This window comes from Cervus canadensis, chromosome 15 (genome assembly GCF_019320065.1).
Source record: "Cervus canadensis isolate Bull #8, Minnesota chromosome 15, ASM1932006v1, whole genome shotgun sequence".
NCBI classification, from domain to species: domain Eukaryota; kingdom Metazoa; phylum Chordata; class Mammalia; order Artiodactyla; family Cervidae; genus Cervus; species Cervus canadensis.
This window is the reverse complement of record NC_057400.1, coordinates 45795088-45815971: the sequence shown is the minus strand read 5'-3', so window position 1 is coordinate 45815971 and position 20884 is coordinate 45795088. Positions and strand designations below refer to the sequence as shown.

At 36.3% G+C, this 20884-nt stretch overlaps 1 protein-coding gene across 1 annotated transcript in view; it reads left to right on the top strand.

Moving 5' to 3' along the window:
* GALNT3 (polypeptide N-acetylgalactosaminyltransferase 3) overlaps nt 1-20884 on the top strand; it is a 53029-nt gene that overhangs the window by 20237 nt on the left and 11908 nt on the right. Inside the window, exons 2-4 of the mRNA XM_043487934.1 lie at nt 9780-10403; nt 14281-14453; nt 19100-19249. Of these exons, the coding sequence (XP_043343869.1) occupies nt 9889-10403; nt 14281-14453; nt 19100-19249 (838 nt within the window). The 5' untranslated portion in view covers nt 9780-9888. The remainder of the gene's footprint in view (nt 1-9779; nt 10404-14280; nt 14454-19099; nt 19250-20884) is intronic.

The window sequence follows — 20884 nt, the reverse complement described above, 5'->3', positions numbered from 1 at the left end:
GGAGATCCTGAAGAAATTCATGTCCCATCTGAATGCCCACCATAGAGCATCTATTTCTCTTAATAGTCAGGTGGACAGAATTATACACTCTGTGGATGTCAGTTAGCCTTTCTCCTGTCTCCCCTAGTGCATATGCAGAGGGCCCATGAAGAGTAGCCACGGTGGCAGAAACAGAGGCCATGTGGGCACAACATGGACTTCTTTCTAAGGTTGACTGGCTAGTACTACTGCTGAGTTCTTAGTCAATGAGAAATCAACATTGAGTGCCTAGGGGCACCAGCCAGCCACTGGGTGACAGGTTGATTGTATCTGACTTTCCATCATTGAGGGAGCAGAGATTTATCCTCATTAAAATAGACAAATATTCAGGATATGGATTTGCTTTATCTGTGAGCATGAACAGCACAGAATGCCTGCAGACAGAGTTCACTCGGAATGAATAGTGGAAGAAGGAAGCCGTGGATATCAGTTATGGTCTCATGGCCAATGAAATAAATGAGGATTGTAGTAGCTTTGCACGTTTTTCTGTTGCCTTTTGTATGTATGTGTGTATTTGTATCTGCTACCAGTTTTCTTCTTTCCTCCCATTTTTTTTTTTTAGTATTACACTAGAAGTTGTTAGCAGTTAAGGTTATAATTTAGTCTTTAGGTGACAGAATGTTAGGTGGGACTGTGACAGAATTGGAGAAGTAATTCACATAGTCATAACAGTGGATACAATGGCTGTTGGCACTCTGTGTCTCCTCATTTTGAGGTTTTCCCTTCACTTATGAGAAGGGTGCATCTTGTTTGGTGGAATACAGTTATTTTGCTATTGTGCTGTACTTTTCGATAGCCCTACCATGTACCACTGGGAATCTACAAGAGAGCTGGCTGTTCACCTTTCATCTCAGGCACTAGCTTGGAGCTACACTGGCCCAAGGTGTGCATGAAAGTACACTAGACTCCTGCCGAGGACAGCTTTTCAGCTCCATCGGCAGCCAGAAGTTTTCCTGAGCACCTAGAAATTCCGGGGTTTGATACCTTGCTAAGAATGGCTTCTTTCAGGACCCCAGAGGGAGTGTCTCCACTAAGGCACCCCATGACTCTTTCACTATTAGGGAGCCAGTGCTCTCCCATCTCCACTAAGATCTCTGGATCTCAGCCCTTGTATGGGATAGTTCTTGGGCCTTCAGCTCAGCTTAGGGGTAGTGGTTGCCCCTTTTATCTATCATATCTGTGTTCTTTACAATTCTTGTTAACTCCTACTAGCCAATTCCCTGTCACTCCAGTTCTCTCTTAATAATAGATTAAACTTTCCTTGTTCAAATCAGTATGTACTTTCTGTCTCCTTGCTAACCCCAAAGCCATCAACTGTGGTGGTTTACTAACTAAGCCGTGTCCCACTCTTGCAACCACATGGACGGTAGCCCACCAGGCTCCTCTGTCCATGGGATTTCCCAGGCAAGAATAATGGAGTGAGTTGCCATTTCCTTCTCCAGGGGATCTTCCTGCCCCAGGGATCGAACCTGGGTCACCTGCATTGCAGGTGGATTCTTTACTGAATGAGCTATGAGGGAAGCCATCAACTTTGTTTCAAGCTAAACAAATCTTTCAAAATGCACTGCTTCTGCCTGGGGGAAAATCAGTTAAGTGGATAATCTGTGGAACTCCTGGAATTACTCCAATAGGGGGGAAAAATTCTTCTACTCTCTAGAATGCCATAAATAATCAACTTAGTATATCTTTCGTATGTTATGTGAAATTCATTCATAGGTGCAGATGTGGCAGGAGGTAGTGTTTGAGCCTCCCTTCCTACTTACCCAGTTACCCCCATGGGTAAGTGTAACTCCATAATTACTTTTTTGTTCCAAACTATAAAGATAGGTTGGCTGGTCCACAAATCAAGATCTACAACCTTTCACCTAAGATACGTTAATGGAGATGTTTATAGAAGTTGGATGTCTGACCATGCTGTTTTCCTTATTAAAGCCTGTGCTTCTCAGTCACTGGAAGTCAAACCTATCACTAGGCTTTTGTCTCAACCTGAAGATACCTTAGTTCAGAAGTCATCCTGCTTTATGACAAAAGTCATCCTACTTTATGACACTTTCATGCACTTTGTTGTCTCCTGGTGGCATTTTCCAGTCACCCAGCACAATCTCACGTGGTCTTGAGCCGGGCTCTCTGGGGTGTGTCTGCTGTGTGGCTGTCTCAGTGTAGTTTGCTTTGTATTAGTGTCTGTCACTTGTCATACATCCGGAAGTTACTTCCTGCTCAGAATTGTTGACAAGGATGTGAATGTGGACTTAAACATCATCAGTACTAAGAAACCATAAGTAGCAAATCACCATGAAATTTGATTCCACCAATAAAGACAAACAGAAATGACTTCCTACCTCTCCTCTGTTCACTAACATTTTCAACAGCAGATGACAGGCACCTAAAATTTCTGCCCAAGACTTAAGTGAAAGTCGCTCAGTCCTGTCCGACTCTTTGCGACCCCATGGACTATAGAGTCCATGGAATTCTCCAGGCCAGAATACTGGAGTGGGTAGCTGTTCCCTTCTCCAGGGGATCTCACCAACCCAGGAACTGAACCCAGGTCTCCCGCATTTGCCAACTAAACTATCAGGGCTTAAGGGTTTATTATCAGGGCAAGTTTTGTGTTTAAATTCAATGAGGAAACCCAGATATAATGCGTGGAAAAGCTCCAGTGAGTATTAATTCACAATAGTCTACTTTTGCTAATCTACAATCTAGGCTATGATTTGAAGGTGTAGTTTTGTAATTTCTTGCTTTGTGTAGTTATTCTTAACTCTTTATAGCATGCTTTAACTCAAGTTGTAAGCAAGTTTCATATACCAATTAGGCTCTGTGCCAACTAAGTTCAACTGTAACCAGACCTTGAATCCCTAAAATTGTAAAGGTTTATTGTGACAAATACAGAAACAAGATATAGAAAGAAACACTGTCTGCTTATGTTATTAAATGTTACTCTTATGTGCAGTTATGAAGTTCTGCATTCCACTGCTTTAGAAGATTGTTTTAGTTGAAATTTTAAAATTAAACTAACAACTAATATTCTTGCAATTTGTGCTTTTTCACCTGGAGGGACAATAATGACTATAATGACTGTAATGATGGATCTTATTTTGATATTTTCCCATCTGAATCTGCATTTAAACAATATCCCCAGATGATTTATTGTCACATTATAGTTTAAGAAGCCATGGTCTAAATACTTGGAAGCATGGCTTTGTAGTTAGATTATTTTAACTTATGAGGTTTTGTTTTCTGTTCAGATGGAAGCATATTTTTACTCTTGAGAACAATTCATTGATTTTAACCCAGTCTCACAGACGGTTAGAATTGTGAATATTATTTTAACCTTTCAAAGTATCATTTATAGGTACCTTTATTTATTATTAATACCTTTTTGTAATGTTTACATATATACTAAGAATTAGATTAATTTTTTAAGACCAGAAGTTCTCTGAATTTTAATTTTTTTCTAACTTTAGACATTTATAAGGATTTAGAATTTAGAAAATCTGAATTTTAATTACTTTTTTCTAGTTTTGAAAAACTATTTTATGGTATTCCCTTCTCTTCTATCAATGTGATCTTTTATAATTAGCAAGTGACCATTTGGAAGGTATGTTTAAAGATTTTCGAAAGAGAACAAGAACAAAGCCTTTGTCTGCTAATCATTTCTAATGTGCAAATAGCCTGAGCTTGCTGTTGTGCTGAGTTTCTGGTTTTTTTTTTTAATTCTCAAACTTAATAATCCAATTGGAAGTTGGTTCTAGGAGAGATTTGTTTTGGTTCATTGGCTGTTTTTACACTGGTCTTCAGGGTTGGCAAGTAGTATGGTCTAACAACATAGTATTATTCCCAGGAATAGGAATTAAGACCCCCCCCCAGTTTCATCTTACTCATTAATTAATTAGGATTATGTTTTTTATTGTTCACAGTCTCAGTTTTTCCATCTTTATTATGGGAATAAAATACTATTTTAGAAATGATTTTACAGCATCATAATTTGGAATATAACCTCTATGCCTCTTTTATATCAGCAATTAATCCCTTAGCTTTTTCAGGAAACTTTGGGTCATTCTTGCTTTGGATTTTTTTCCTATCTCTCTGTGTCAAAATAACTTGCTTAATTTATATCAAGAGTCTATTTTGAAAACCTGTCTTTGGAGTATTAGAAATTAGTAATATGGTTGTCTTTGGTTAGGTGCAGTCCCTTCCTTATCAGGTGCTAGTTTTGCCCAAAGTCTTGTTACCTAAATGAGTGATTCTTAACCTTCACTGCCTTTTAGAATTATCTGGAGAGTTTAAAATAACAAAACAGGGCCTAGGCTCCACCACTAGAACACTAAAAAATTATATACTTTAAATATGTACAACATATTGTACATCATGTACATTTCAATAAAGCTATAAAAAAGTTCTTAGAAGTATCTTTTTAATAATACACAGTGATCCAAACAGCTGGAGTTCCTCTCAATAAAAGCCACACTGTCGAAAATAAATGAATAAATAAATAATAAAAATAAGTAAAATAAAATTAGACTCTGTAGAGATGGGGCCTAAGGCACTGCAGTTTTAAAGAGCTTTCTGCTCACATGTGTCCAGAGTTGAAGATCGGTGATGGAGATGCTTCATGTTGAGTGTAATTTATCATTAATGGAAGCGTGATACTGTACATTAGCAGTAAAGAAGAGCACAGTATACACAGTCCTGAGGGAACTATGTTGGAACCTTCAGCTGATCAGCAATCGATAAAAAAAATCTATTCCCTTAGAAATAATCTGAGAAAAGCAAACCATCATCTTTCTACTTTAGTAGACTCTACCGCTAAGCAGTCTCAGTTTCTTAACCCTCTGTTGTCAGAATCTACAGTCTCATCCTCCTCAATCTTTATTTCCAAAAATATGCTCTGAAAATAGTTTTTTCTTTAAAACTTCATTTGTCCAGAAAACTTCACTTGAGTTGATAAGAGACTATTTGTAGTTTTACCCCTCTAGGTTTTCCCCTTATTTCCTTACATTTATAACATCAATTCTTGACCCCAGCGGCCTTATTTCAGACAATTCAATGAAAATCTCAGGCTTTTACATCAGTTGGGGAAATGCTGCTTGAATGACCTTGGCCAAGCCATTAGTCTATTTGACTCAATGTTTGTCAGTGAAATGAAAGTAGGTGCACTTGTGTAGTAACTGTCAAAGTATGTGGGACTTAACATTTAACAAAAGCTATTTCTATTATTTATGATAATAAATGAAATCTTGGTCTACTTTCATCCCTTTTCTAGTCAACAAACACTTATTGGGTACCCATTATGTCACCAATATTGGGTAAGTGTCAAAAAAACAACCACGAGTAAAGGAGTAAATTCATGTCCTTTCTGTGCTTTTCTCGACTCTCCTATTAGAGATATCCTATACTAAATCGTAACTGAGTCACTCCCTTAGGTAGATGAACATATGGACTGGAGAGAAGATTTTGCACTATTGATGAATTCCTCTAGTTTATAGTCTATCCTTGAAAAAGAACTCACTTCCAATGGCCTCATTAATTCTATCCTTTTTTCTAATTCCTCACCCTATCCACAAATATAAACTTCTGGCATAAAATGTTTTAGAAAAACCGTCACTATTATAGAAAGATCTAGTTATGTCATCTCCCTCTACTCTTTACTTTCCCAGGACTCTTTCTTCTTCTGCGTTGTGTTAAAACATGCTAAGGAATGAGACCAGCTCATTCCTTCTCAAATTCCTAATCAAGCCTACTCTGGCTGTGGAAGAAATCTAGGATCACTATGTAGCACTAGAGAAAGGGATTTTTGGTGATTGTCTCAGACAGAAAGGAGGATGAACATAGGTTAATTTACATCTATTGTCAAGCATGAACACTATGCCAGAAAACATGTTTATGAGTAGGATGGGGAATTAGAAGGATGGAACTCATGAGTCCATTAGAAGAGAGAAGGGTGATCAGGTTGTATTTTGTAGGTTGGAGACCATTATCCTGTGAAAACTCAGTATTTTTTCTATCCTTATCTCCCTGGAACTTCTTAGATCATTGTTGCCCTGTTAGTTTGAATGTGTCCTAGATCCTAAGCCCAAAGATGTTAGGGGCATGACTATCACTCGCCTGTTGGATTCTCTGCAAAAAGTTCATTTCTGGTTTTGCACTGAAGTCCGTTAGACCAGGTCTCATGACGTTTACTTTTTTTTTTTCTTTCTTTTTTTTTTTTTCCATTTATTTTTATTAGTTGGAGGCTAATTACTTTACAATATTGTAGTGGGTTTTGTCATACATTGACATGAATCAGCCATGGTTTTACATGTATTCCCCATCACGATCCCCCCTCCCACCTCCCTCTCTACCCAATCCCTCTGAGTCTTCCCAGTGCACCAGGCCCGAGCACTTGTCTCATGCATCCAACCTGGGCTGGTGATCTGTTTCACTATAGATAATATACATGTTTCGATTCTGTTCTCTCGAAACATCCCACCCTCGGCTTCTCCCACAGAGTCCAAAAGTCTGTTCTGTACTTTTAAAGATCAACCACTGTCAAACAATTAACATCTCTGAAGGGTAGTATGCAGATTGTATCCCCTTGATCAAGTGGACATATTATCTGTCAGTCTGTTCTCCCTTGTTTCTCCTTTTTTCTTATTCCTTTGCTCTTTCCTTCCAGTTTCTCCTTTTCCTCCCCCAACCCTTCAGTTCCGTTCAGTCACTCAATTGTGTCCAACTCTTTGCAACCCCATGAACCGCAGGACGCCAGGCCTCCCTGTCCATCACCAACTCCCGGAGTTTACTCAAACTCATGTCCATAGAGTCGGTGATGCCAACCAACCGTCTCATCCTCTGTCGTCCTCTTCTCCTCCTGCCCTCAATCTTTCCCAGCATCAGGGTCTTTTCCAGTGAGTCAGCTCTTCACATCAGGTGGCCAAGGTATTGGAGTTTCAGCTTCAACATCAGTCCTTGCAATGAACATCCAGGACTGATCTCCTTTAGGATAGACTGGTTGGATCTCCTTGCAGTCCAAGGGACTCTCAAGAGTCTTCTCCAACACCACAGTTCAAAAGCATCAATTCTTTGACACTCAGCTTTCTTTATAGTCCAACCTAACATCCATACATGACCACTGGAAAAACCATAGCCTTGACTAGATGGACCTTTGTTGACAAAGTAATGTCTCTGCTTTTTAACATGCTATCTAGATCAGTCATAACTTTCCTTCCAAGTTGTAAGCGTCTTTTAATTTCATGGCTGCAGTCACCGTCTGCAGTGATTTTGGAGCCCAGAAAAATAGTCAGCCACTGTTTCCACTGTTTCCCCCAACCCTTAAATGTAGCTTTTTCTCCCTTCTTTACTTCATTGTAGGTGAACTCTTTTGTACCCCAAGACTGTCAAACTTTCATCTCTAGCACAGAGCTTTCCCTAATTTTCAGTCCTGTGTATCTTTTTCCCTGGAGAAGGAAATGGCAACCCACTCCAGTATTCTTGACTGGAGAATCCCATGGTCAGGGGAGCCTGTCAGGCTACAGTCCACGGGGTCCCAAAGTAGGACATGACTTAGCAACTAAACCACCACCACCATATATCTTTTTACTCATGAGAACTCACCTTGGAAATCCTACCAGCATCTCAAATTTGTCATGGCCAAAATGGAACATCCCATCTCCAATCTATCTTTCTTCCTATATTTCCTGCTTTTGTTATAGGAATCACTTTACCCATCCACCTCCTCTTTTTCCCTTTTATTCACAAAGTCCTATTTGATCTCAAGTCCTTGAGTCTCTTAAGTTAACCCTCTTCATTCTTCCCGTTCCCCTCAATGATTTGGTACACATTACCTTTGCTGGTGCTGAGGAACTTGTGATTTTTCAAAAATATAAATATGATTATGGTCCTTCCTTAAAGTCATTCAGTACTTTCCATTCCATTCATTCAGGACAAAATTTGTAGAGTCCAGATGTACTGTGTGAGCTGCTCTTTAACTGACCTGGCCTTACTTTCTGCCCTTTCCTCCTTGTGGCTTCACTTCTGCTGTACTCAACGACTGAGCACATCTTTTCTTGCTCTTAGGCCTTTGCACCTGCCATTCCCTCTCTCTCCTCTCTCTTTTGTCCACCAGCCTAAACATTGCTTATGACTGGGTGATATCTCTGGGAAATTCTCCCTAACATTTCTCCTTATCTTCCATGTGCTTTCATAGTCTCCATCATATCACACTGCTTCACTGCCTGTTGAAGTGCCATCATTCTTATTGGCCTCTGCTCCTTGACGCTTACCTTTAAGGTATCTTTCCTTTCATAGCCATAGCCTAGCACAACATTTGATAGAGTAAAACTGACATAACTACAGTTGGGTGGTTCTGAAACTCCTTATATCTTAAAGTGATGTTAAAAGCTTAAGAGATCATTTTAATTTTTACATGATACTGTTGAAGCAACCAAGCTGAGAAATATTGAAATCTCAGTTTTATGGGCAATAAACATCATAACTGAGGTATCTTTTGGAACCAAAGTGTCCATTCTATACTGAAAACATATAGAGCAGTCCAATTAGAAACAGTATATCAAACTAAGTTTGCAGGTTCTGCCTATTTTGTTTATCCAGCTTAAAATTTCTTGTTAAAGACCGGAAAATCCATCTTAGAACTTGGTTTTCTTATTTCTTATTTTAAATCTAGTGATAACTTTGGAAAAGAATTTAATTAAATAAAGTGCTAGCTTTTACTTCTATAAATGACATTTTCCTTAAAATATGTTTGGGGTTAGGGAGCACAGGCATTTTCCTTGCCCCTTTGCCCCTGCTAATTACTTGACTGACTATAATGGTGCCTGGTGTATAATCATGTACTGAACCCTTCACATTACATTTTTTTAGGCATTGTGAAGAAAGTCCATCTTCACTGTGATTCAGGCTGTAGTCAATGTCCTCTTTTACATTTTGTTTCTTCTGCTTCTGGTGGCCTGTATTAGGATTTGATAAACATACTGCTTTGTTCTTCGGCATCATCTACGAGCAGGATTTTATCACACCAAAGACTGGTTTTATAACTCAATGATCTCTATCGCCTCTTTAGAGACACTTCAAATGAAGCTTACTGCCTTTTCTTTTTTTTTTTGGCTATTAGATTTAGTGTTTGTGTGATCTATGAAAAATAGCCATTTTATAACATTATCTTAATTTTCCAGTCTTTACTGGTTATGTCAAATTCACAAGTACTATCAGGTGCGCAAATTTGGGAGGATGCCAGTTTACTTGGTGGTGAGGCTGCTTTATCATTTTAATTGATTTAGTTGAAGTTCACAGATTGTTGGTGAACTTCTTAAAAACCACTATTTTAGGTGTGTATCTGACAGTACCTGTCAGTGTACTTTTGTTTTCTTTTGGATTACCCCTTTCTTTACAATCAGTTTAATGAAGTCCTTTGGCCTCTCAGTTATTGAACTAAAATTCTTTTTAAATTCAAAATATATTTATAAAACCTATGCATATTATATGGTAGATAGTAGCCAGAGTTAACAAATAATGTATTTTTTACTGGAGAGAAATCTCTAATATTTTATAACCCCAATAAATGATAGTTAATGATAGCAATTTTCTCCCAAAAGTGTAATTTTTTGAGGTCAAGGTATCTTTGACTGTTATTAACCATAAGAGTATGTTGTTTACAGCTTATGTTCAGTTGTTGTCTGAGTGAATGAAGTGAACCATGCCTATAAGAATGAGTAGCTACTAATACCATCTATCATTTCTGTTTACAGGTATTACAATTTAAGGGAACCTTCTTGCCAGCAAATCTATGATAAAAAATATACATAACAGAGGAAACTGTAACTATTATTTGTCAAGTGACACGCTTTTAATGTCAGAATGGCTCACCTAAAACGATTAGTAAAATTACATCTTAAAAGACATTACCATAAAAAATTCTGGAAGCTTGGTGCAGTAGTTTTTTTCTTTATAATATTTTTGATTTTAATGCAAAGAGAAGTAAGTGTTCAGTTTTCCAAAGAGGAATCAAGGATGGAAAGAAACATGAAAAACAAAAACAAGATGTTTGATTTAATGATAGAAGCTGTAAACAATATTAAAGATGCAATGCCAAAAATGCAAATAGGAGCACCTGTCAGGCAAAACATTGATGCTGGTGAGAGACCCTGTTTGCAAGGATATTATACAGCAGCAGAACTGAAACCTGTTCTTGACCGCCCACCTCAGGATTCTAATGCACCTGGTGCTTCTGGTAAAGCATTCAAAACAACCAATTTAAGTGCTGAAGAGCAGAAGGAAAAAGAACGTGGAGAAGCAAAACACTGTTTTAACGCTTTCGCAAGTGACAGGATTTCTTTACACCGAGATCTTGGACCAGACACTCGACCTCCTGAGTATGTTGAAGCATATTAATTGTTTAGTGTTTATCTCGAGGGTTTGCCTGGAAGGGGTGTTAGTTAAGGTGATACTTGTTCTTTAGCCGCTTTGAAGCAAAGAATCAGCAAATACCAATTGTTTAATCTGTTTCAGTGATTTTTTTGCTTATTATTATTATTGAGGGTGTATTTCTGTATCTATGATTGGTGAGGCATTACATACATGAAAAATTACCATCTTAGAAATTAGGAAATAGAAGTCTAGATCTGACCTCTATAGAAACACAAGGAAATCCTTTATTCTTAAAAGCTTTAGTTTTCTCATCTATTAAGCAGGAAACATGGGGTGGATTTTATGGGAAATGTGGGAGGTGGAAGAGTTATTTCTGTTCTTCTCTGTGTTGCTATAGAATAGAAATATTAAAAATGTGCCAAGATTTTGGAGCTATTAGATAATGATACTTTATGAGCTAAATCACAGACTCTGTGGCTACTTTTAGTGCTATAATTATATTTTAGAATGCCCTGTGTTTTGTAACCTTTAAGAGTCAATATTGTCATAATTACTAATTCAACTGCAATTCTTTCTCTGGAGTATTGTTGAACAAGTTCTTGTATTTATTGAGTTTTCTCCCTTTAGCTTCTGAAAGGCCAGAATTGCTTTTTATTGTTACTTTGTTTACATGTTTATCTCAAATATACAGTATTTTGCTTAACATTCCCCCAGCCCAGATTCTTCTGTGCTGACTCTGTTCTTAGTTAACTGTTTTGTTATCTTTGAGGTAGTATTCAAATACTCTATTTGAACTGAAATAGTGAAAACGAATTTTAGCACTTTCAGGCAATCTGTAGATTTGTTAAAAGTGCAAGATAGACAAACTGTAAACAGTACTTGCATATTTTGCTTTCTAGTTATAAGAGAATTAAACTTATAAGTGTGACTGAAGAAATGTACTTTGGTAGACTTAGGTCTATTGCTTTCTTCATATTTCTCTGGATCTGTTATGAATACCTGGTCCAACTATGAGTCCCTCAATACTGAAGCTGTGTAAATTAGATTTCTGTTGCTCTATGCTAATGTATATGATTCAAGGTTAAATTGCTCATCATTTTAAATGAATGTGTGAAAAAACAAATGAGTGGAAAATATTCTAGCTGTCCTAACACGGCACCATATAGTTCCTTTTTTATGCTGATAGGTTAAAATGCACTATGGCACTTTACTGATTTTGGAAGAAGTGTTGATTGAAAAGTAATTCCCATCACAAATCAAGAAGCATGCTTCTTGTTCTTTGACATGACAAAGTGAGCCTGAGATAAGCCTTTTCCCCAATATAGCATTGAGAATCTATAGTAATATTCGATAATGTTAATCAATAAGTAAGTGCAAAATAGCTAAGCACACAAACTTTTTTTGGACGGGAATGCCTACTTAGAACTGTGAAGAGTTGAAGATTTAATATTTCCATACTTTTAACTTATATCAGCAAGAAAAACATTTTCTGAAGAATTGCTAATCTTTTACATGCTCATTAGAAATATGGATCTAGTTTTCTCCCAAAGCCAGATGGTCTTGTGACTTATAACTTAAGCACATTTCTATATGCCAACTTTTTCAAATGGTTTGACTGGGAATCTGTAATTACTTTGGCAAGTTATTTTAATTTCACTACTTTAAATGACATGTGAAACAACTTTTAAAGCATAAATTGAGCATGCTAATTGTTTCAAAATAAATGAGGTTTATGAAATCATATTGTGAAATTTTATTATCACTTGCATTAATGACACTTTTACTTGATATTAGTACTTATCAGTTAGGCAAATAAACCCTAGTTTAAACTGAAAGTCATATGAGAATAAAAAGATAACATTTCACTAGTGTGAATTTTTGTGAAGTTTTCCTACTTTAAATCTTCAAAAACTTTTTATATTTCTTAACTAATACTATATCAGTTCAGTTCAGTAGCTCAGTCGTGTCCGACTCTTTGCGACCCCATGAACCACAGCACGCCAGGCCTCCCTGTTCATCACCAATGCTGGTTAGTCACATGGCAAATAAATATAGGGAGTTTTTTTTTTTTCAATCTCAAAGCTTCCTACCCCAAATGCTTATAAGAAAACAAATAAGGTTTTCTCTTTTCTTAAAAAAATATAGTGTGAAGTTTTTCATAATTTTTACTTATACTTTGTTGCTTTATAAAACTTTATGTATTAAAAATACAAACTTACATTTCATTATTTGTTTCTGTGTAATTTTAACTCGAGGATAGATAAATTGGTTGTTTGTGTTTGGACTTTATTTTTAATGAGTAGATGAGTAGTTTATCCAAAATTCACTTTAGAACAAGTTGTTTGTTTTCATCTACCAGTGCGAATGAATGCGATTATTTTCTTCTGGCTATACACGTATGTCACACTTTAAAATCACGGCAGTCTTAGAGAGCAAAATCGCTTTCATGCAGAACCTTCCTCCTCTTTTCCTACTCAGTGGTATTGACACCCTCTCGATATTTTACCCCTAATCTAATTCCTTCATCACTACACATATTTCAACCTAAAGATCTCTCAGAAAAGGATCTGAAACACAGTCATACTGATGTATAGCTATAAAAGTAGTAATTAGTGAGAGTTTGTAGTATATCTCTTTTAGGGTGGCCGCTTTCTCAGGCCTCTAGTACCATCGTGGGGGCTCTGGTTTCCCCGTCGGCCCTGGCGGAGCAACGGAATTGTGCTGGGCTCTTATCTCCACGAGTGACCGTGATTTACTTCCCTGTCTTTGGATTTGACCAGCACTGTTTGATCGTTCACACACTATAGTGGTTTTTGACTGTGTGGGAGGATTTCATAGCCTGTTTTCTAAAAGTGTACAACCATTTATGGTTATCAAAGATCCAGTTATTTTATCTTTACCATAAACCACTCATATTTTATGTCCCAGGTTCACTCTGTCTGATGTTACTGTGTTTTGAGGCCTCTCCTATATGTTATTTCATTTGATCCCCACCTCACCTCAGCTGGGGAGGGACTGTGGTCATCTCTAGTCTCAAAGGCTGGAGATTTTTGTACAGACCCACCCACATCCCAGTGGGTTCATATGAAGATTATTTTCCTTGAGGGTGACATTGCTATAAAAATGAATTCAAGATCTATTTATAACTAATGTTTTTTAGCAAATGAGTAGTATCACTAATCAGTCATAAACCACCTAGGGTCTTTCTCCTTACTGGAGCAAAATGTTTAACACAGCAAGTCATGTGACACATGGTAGGTACTTAACAAGTTTTTGCTTCTGATGATCATTATAAGAAGATAGGCTTTGTAGAAAGCGAATTTTTTTTTCCCTTTGGTTCAGGTACAGGTTAAGAAAATTGATTAAACTTAGAAAATATTACATACTTAGCAAATATCTAATTTAAGATAATCTCTACAAAGATGAATATTAATTTAATACAGTTGCATTGTTAAAAATTGCAGATATTAAGAGAATGGCATCATTTCTACAAAGAAAAAAAAAGAACTTGGTTTTTATATTTGAGCAGTTACACTTATTTGCCATTTTACAGTTTGTCTCACTTCTAGGTTATTTTTCTTATTTGAAATGTTATTTATATTTAAAATTATATTGTTGAGAAAGCTTACAATAGCATGTTTTAATCCATAACATGTGATCAATATCAGTGGACATGATCTCTAGGTGAGTGGTCTATTTGTAAAACTTTCGTTTTGATCTGTTTGCCTTTATATAGCATTAAGATCATCTTACATAGAAATAAACTATGCACCAGCATTTCTACTGTGTTAAAGGTTAAAATAATGATAATTTTAGCAATGGTATAACTGTGAAATAATGTAATAAAATTCATTATCATTCTTCTACTTTGATTTTTTCTAGATGTATTGAACAAAAATTTAAGCGCTGTCCCCCCCTGCCTACCACCAGTGTCATTATAGTTTTTCATAATGAAGCGTGGTCCACGCTGCTTAGAACTGTCCACAGTGTGCTATATTCTTCACCTGCCATACTGCTGAAGGAGATCATTTTGGTGGATGATGCTAGTGTAGATGGTAAGAAAGTACATGCAAAGTAGATTATTTCCTGAGTAAATCCATGTGGTGTTGTCCAAAGTCTATTTGGTTGTATTTACTCTCTGTATGCCACCTCAGAGCCTGCATATAGTGTCTTGGATGCTGTGTATGATGGGTAGAAGGGGAATCCAAGGATGTCCATATTCAGATATTTTAGAGTTTATAAATGTGTGAAACACCGTTATTTATAATTTTGTAGTCCTCAGTGTGAGATTTTTTTCTTTTAAAGACGTGATTAGGAGCACATACTTGTGCCTTTAGTTAGGCTGCCTTGTTTTGATTCCCATTTCTGGTCCTAACAAGCTATGCAACTTGGGCAAGTTACTTAACCCCCTTATGCTCAGTTTTTCTGTTTGTAAAATGGGGGAAATGTCATATTTCATCAAATTTATTGTAAGATACATTATTAGTTTACATATCATTAGAAAAAAGACCCTTACAGTCAATTAAACTAACATGCCGTTGATTATAAAAAGTATATAATTGTATGGTTTAGAATTGAAGAAATATATAAGTAGTACACAACTCCCAGGGTTGTTTTAAAGATTAGATGAATTAATATAAATAATATAAAAGAGCAGTTAAAAATTACTGATGAGTTACCATATCCTGTTTTGTTTTTGGCTCTTTTAAATATTCTAATACCACTTACAAAGCTAACTAAAATCGTTAATGAATTTTCACTTCAGTTTACAAGTCAATAGTCAGTTGCTAAGTTACACATTTTCAGTTGGGCTCACAGGATAATTGGACAAATACTCTAATTTGCTGAATTTTCAAACATTACAAATATTTTAGGTATCAAACAGGTATAGATTATTTCAATGAATGCAGAATTTGTTCCTGAATGAGCCCGAGTTTGGAACTAGATTTCTTAAACTCAAATTCCAGCTTTTTGGAAACACTAGTGAGCACTTTCCTTATCTGTAAAATGATGATGACATTCTTCCTTCAAATTCAAGTGCTATCTATCATTAGGTAAATCATTACTTTATGGGGCTTACCCTGGTGGCGCAGATGGAAAAGAATCTGCCTGCAATTCAGGAGGCCTCGGTTTGACCGCTGGGTTAGGAAGATCCCCTGGAGAAAGGAATGGTTACCCACCCACTCCAGTATTCTTGCCTGGAGAATTCAATGGACAGAGGAGCCTGGTGGGTCCATGGTGTTGAAGAGTTGGACATGACTGAGCCACTACCACTTTCACTTTTTTTCCCATTGCTATAGACCATGAGGGGGACAAAAGTTGCCTATTATGTCATATATCATCAATTAATTATAAGATATATCCAGATTAGACATGATAGTGAATAAAGCACAAAATTATTAACTTGGTTTATTTAAATATTTCTACACACAATTCTAGACATCCCTATGGTTTCAAAATAAAATAGCCCAAGTGAATAGAGGTTATATTATTGAGCTAAATTAACATCCAGATGGAAGAGGATTGCTCCTCATCAGAGATCTTTGACTTAGCTATGAAACCTATCCACCAAATAGAGAAGTTTATTGTTCAAGTTCCCTGGATTCAAGTTATATTACGTACAGATTTCTGATTTGAATCTCTAATCCTCTGAGCTAGGTTGCTTCACCATCCGATTGTAATCAGTTGATTTATTTATTGCTTGATTTGTTCTGTATTTTTCTAATTCTTTGTATTTATTTGGACCAAAGTCCATGGATTTTTAAGTGATATCTGATTAAGTTCTGCAGACTTCTTGTGTGTTTTATGTAAAAAAAAGAAAAATCCAGAACTTTATTTTAGAAATCTTTTGCTTTGGTTTCTTGAACTCTTTTTTCACATAATTTTTATTTTGTTGATTTTTGAAGAAGTGGGACAACAGGGACACAGTAAGGGTACATCTAGTAAGCCTTCAGTTGAAAGTAACTTATATTATTTAATTGCACAACAAGATTAATAGAATGAAAGAAAATCAGAATAAAGGATATTATGCATTTATAATCTTTCTGTTTCAACCATTTTAATCTTTTCTTTCCTAATCACTGTCTAAATAAATATATAATGTTTATATAATTATACCCATGAAAGAAATCCAGTTTTGAAATCTGACATTTTCACATCACATTGTTATTAGCCTTTTTCCGTTACCTTCAAAACTTGCTTTTAATGACAGTAATGAACCAGATACATTTTGCTTAACCATACAATTTGTTTAACCCTTAGTCTTACTGTAACATGATATTGCAATAGATACCCTTGTGCTTATGTTATTTTCCTTTTTTTGAATTATATCTTTAGATTAGTCTGGAACGGCAGGGCTGTTTGGTTAAAGTGTCTGAATATTTTTTTTTAATTCTTTATAGCAATCAACAATAGATTTGGAAAAGTTTTCTTGACAAAGGGCTATCTTTGCATAGTAGTGTAATTGTCTTATTGAATTCAGTCAGAGAGCTATCCAAGGAGTACCCACTGTGGAAAATGTATCCCTAGTTACTATAAAGGAGCTTGTGAAGTAGAAACCATAGTCCCTGACTTCAATTTGCTTGATGGAAAAGCATGAATATGTGGGTTATCAATTAACAGATAACTAAAACCCCGTGACACCAAACAAAATATAATGAACATTTCCAGAGTATAGACCATATGCTAGTTTTGTTGTTGTTTAGTTGCTGAGTTGTGTCCAACACTTTGTGACCCATGGGCTATAGCCCACCAGGCTTCTCTCTGTTCATAGGATTTCCCAGGCAAGAATACTGGAGTGGATTGCCATTTCCTTCTCTAGGGGATCTTCCTGACCCAGGGATAAAACCCGGGTCTCCTTCATTGTAGGTGGATTCTTTTCTATCTGAGCCACCAGGAAAGCCCAATGTGCTAGTTAGTCCCTGCTTTAATTTTTTATTTGTATAACTAATCTTTCATTGTATCCTCCCAACAATCCCCTATGAGGGTAAATCCTATTATTCTCATTTTATAGTTAAAGAAAGCGAGGTACAGAAAGGTAAAATAACTTGCCCAAGGTCACATAGCTAAAAGTAATGGTGCTATAAATCAGACCCAGGAAATTTGACTTCATGGTTTTGTGTTTTTAAATTCATAAAATTAGGAGTGTGGATGGGGTTAAATTTAAAAAGCAGGTAAGAATTTACAGGAAATTCAGAAGTTGTGGGTGAATAAAATTTCTTAACTTGTGAACAGTGAGAGGGTTTATTGAAGGAATCTGTTGTGACTCCATTTAAAAAATCGATTCCCGTAAAGATATTTGAAATGTTTCTATTTTATGTTTCTGCTTTGTGAATCTATCATTAAAGCAGAAATATCTATGGCTATATATTTTTAAGACAACTTACAATCCTATTTGTCTCTCAGAGAATTAATTTTGAGGTGCTTGCTGCTGCTGCTGCTGCTAAGTCACTTCAGTCGTGTCCGACTCTGTGTGACCCCATAGACGGCAGCCCACCAGGCTCCGCCAGGTGTTAAAAAAGTTAATCTGTTCCTCTGAGACAGTAATGTTTAGATAACACTTACTTTTCCCAAAATGTTATTCCTGGACTCTTACCTCCTTCATGAATGTTTAAACTTTAAATAAGCAACTATCCTTTCTGCACTACAGGAGAATTTAAAAATATACATAATTACAGATAAAGTCAAAGTCACCTCCAATTGCTTCTGAAATCTGGCAGAAGCAAACATTTACCCAGGATGCTTGCTGGCATCCTCAATATTCCCAGGTCTTTTTGAGTCTGTGTGATGGCCCAAGAAGGCCACGTGAAGAACTACATGATATATTCAACGAAGAATCAAGAATTTAATGTGAAAAAACAGGCTTAAGATGTTGTTTAAAATTATGGACAACACTTTAGTGACTTGACTGATGTTTGTTTCTTTTACCTGTTATTTTAACTCTTGCATAGTATGTATGTCATCCAAATAGGAATATTGAGTATCTTGACTTACACACCCATAACTCAGATTTTCCCTGCTTATAACCTCATTACTGATTTGCATGCCCTTTTCTTCCTTCATATTTTTATTGAAAAAAGTCTGTGTCAGGAGACTCTAGAGCTTTCAAAATTTTTTTGCTGACTCTTTGTAGAAATATTCCCAAACTACTGTAGCCATGCACTTTTCTACTTGTATTTTTCTCAAGATTTTGGTCTTAAAGTTATTTTGACCACTGGCTAAATATCAGAGAATTTTTTTGAGACTTTGAATTTTTCTATAAATTTCCAGATTTGAATACCAATTTAAAAAATAATTTAAAATTTTTTAAAAAGAAAATCAAATATCTTTTGGGCCAAATTCAGTCTCTTTCTTTCCTTTGTCTCTTTTCTCTGGCCTCTAAATGAGTGTTCTTAACTCCTGGGGTCTATTCCATTTGAAGTCTCTCACTCCTCCCAAACACATTTTATTTATTGATATGACACAGACAGGATGACTGTGTGTTATAATGTCATGCATTATAATCATGCAAAAGTTAAGATTTGTATATGTAATTTTTTCAGTAGAGTTAAGGATATAATATTTTTAATCTTAAGGGGTGGACATGTACAACTAAGATTACACACATGGAGGAATCATTGCCTTGCGCTTTCTTTGTTAGCTTTCATGTTACATATGAAATAAACTTAGAAATGAGTTAATCTTGATTTTTTTTCTCTTACAGAGTACTTGCATGATAAACTAGAGGAATATATAAAACAATTTTCTATTGTAAAAATAGTCAGACAAAAAGAGAGAAAAGGTCTGATCACTGCAAGGTTGCTAGGAGCAACAGTAGCAACAGCTGAAACGCTCACATTTTTAGATGCTCACTGTAAGTATGTATAGAGAAACACAGTTGTAACATTTTCCCTCTCCCTCCCTCTAATTCAAAAGGTAAGGAAACCTTTTCTTTAAATGTCTAATAGCATTTTCTTTAACTTCGCTTCCAACTGGTGATTATAGCAATGATAGTGCAAGCAGATTATAGCTCTGGGTAGGAAATTCCTTTCACTTATTCAATGATCTTACCTCCTTTGTATTTGAGGTTCTTTATGTCCTCCAGTGACCAGCTTCCCCAGTGAGTTACCCATGCCTGGGACAGTTTTTCAGATGCTTGTTTTATATTAAAAAAAAAAAAAAGTGTTTTTCCTTATTATTCTTGATTATTGCACTTTAAAGTGAGTGAAAGTTTTGTTTGTGTGTGTGGTCAACCCTATCAGTAAACTTTGTCCCAGTCCTCATACTTTTACTTTTTATATTTCAGTTCTTTTCTTTCCCCTTCAAAGATTCATAGTCCTTCTTGTGCCAAAAGAGAGGTGTCCCTTCATAGCCTCTGGTGTCTTTGCCATGAATGTTGTTAGTTTTTGTTTGTTTTCATTGATGCTGTTTTTTTTCTTTGTATTTTAATTTTTTCTCCAGCGGCAATGATTGTAATTATAGTACTTGAAGACTATTTTTAGAGTCAGTGTTTAATGTTCACCATAGGTATTACCCAAACGTCAGGTAGTCCCTCAAGCTCCAAGCTTCCTGAGTTTTACTCTTTGTATGAATGTTTAGGTTTGAATTGGCCAGCCCTCAGGTGCTGTTTGACCAAGCAAATGGTTTTGAGCATATGCTAGTTGTTATAGAAGGGCTTTTGGATTTGCTTGAGTCTCTTTAGAGCTTTCACTTCCGGTATTCTCTCAATACCAGGCATTTAAGGAAAGTCTAAAGGTAATCCAAGAGAGGTGTTTTCAAAAGGAAATGGCCCCTTCTCCAGTATTCCTTCTCCTGTTCCAAAATTACAGAAATATCAGACTGGGCATTCTTCCCTGCCAGGCAGATTTGTCTGAGGGTCCTCCTGGGCCATGACTGCCGATGGCTGGATGATGGAAAGTCCTGAGTGGGACTGCGCGTGCCACATCTCCTGAAGTCTGTGTGTGATGTGAGACAGCCTGGCCTGGAATCTGACCTTTTGTGCCCCTTCTTCAACCCCTTTCGTTACTGCTGAGTTGGTTTGAATGGTTCTTTTCCAATTGCTAAAATCAGAATATTCTGATTCCTTTACTTATTTTCTCCTACGACCTTGTCAGAGAAATGAAGATTTCAGTTTCTATGCCTTACTCAGGGAGATGAGTTTAAGTAAATCAGAATATTTTTGGAGCTAGGTGGTAGCAAAAAGTCACCCTTGATTCATAGTCCATTTTAAAGAGAAATACACAGTGTGAAACTTAAATATATCAGTATCATTTTACTTCCATTTTAAGGTTAAAAAAATGTCACTGCCTCCCCCCCAAAGTCACTCCTTAGCTATGCTTAATCTTGCCTTATTTTTTTTTTCATCCTACCCTTATCTCATGACAAGAAACCTTTAAGAAATCTCCCTTATGTAAATGTTCAAAATAATAATAATGACTTAGATATTCTCATTTCTCTGCAAACTCTCTTCCAAAATACAAAAGGAAAAAGAAAAAAAAAAACCTGGAGT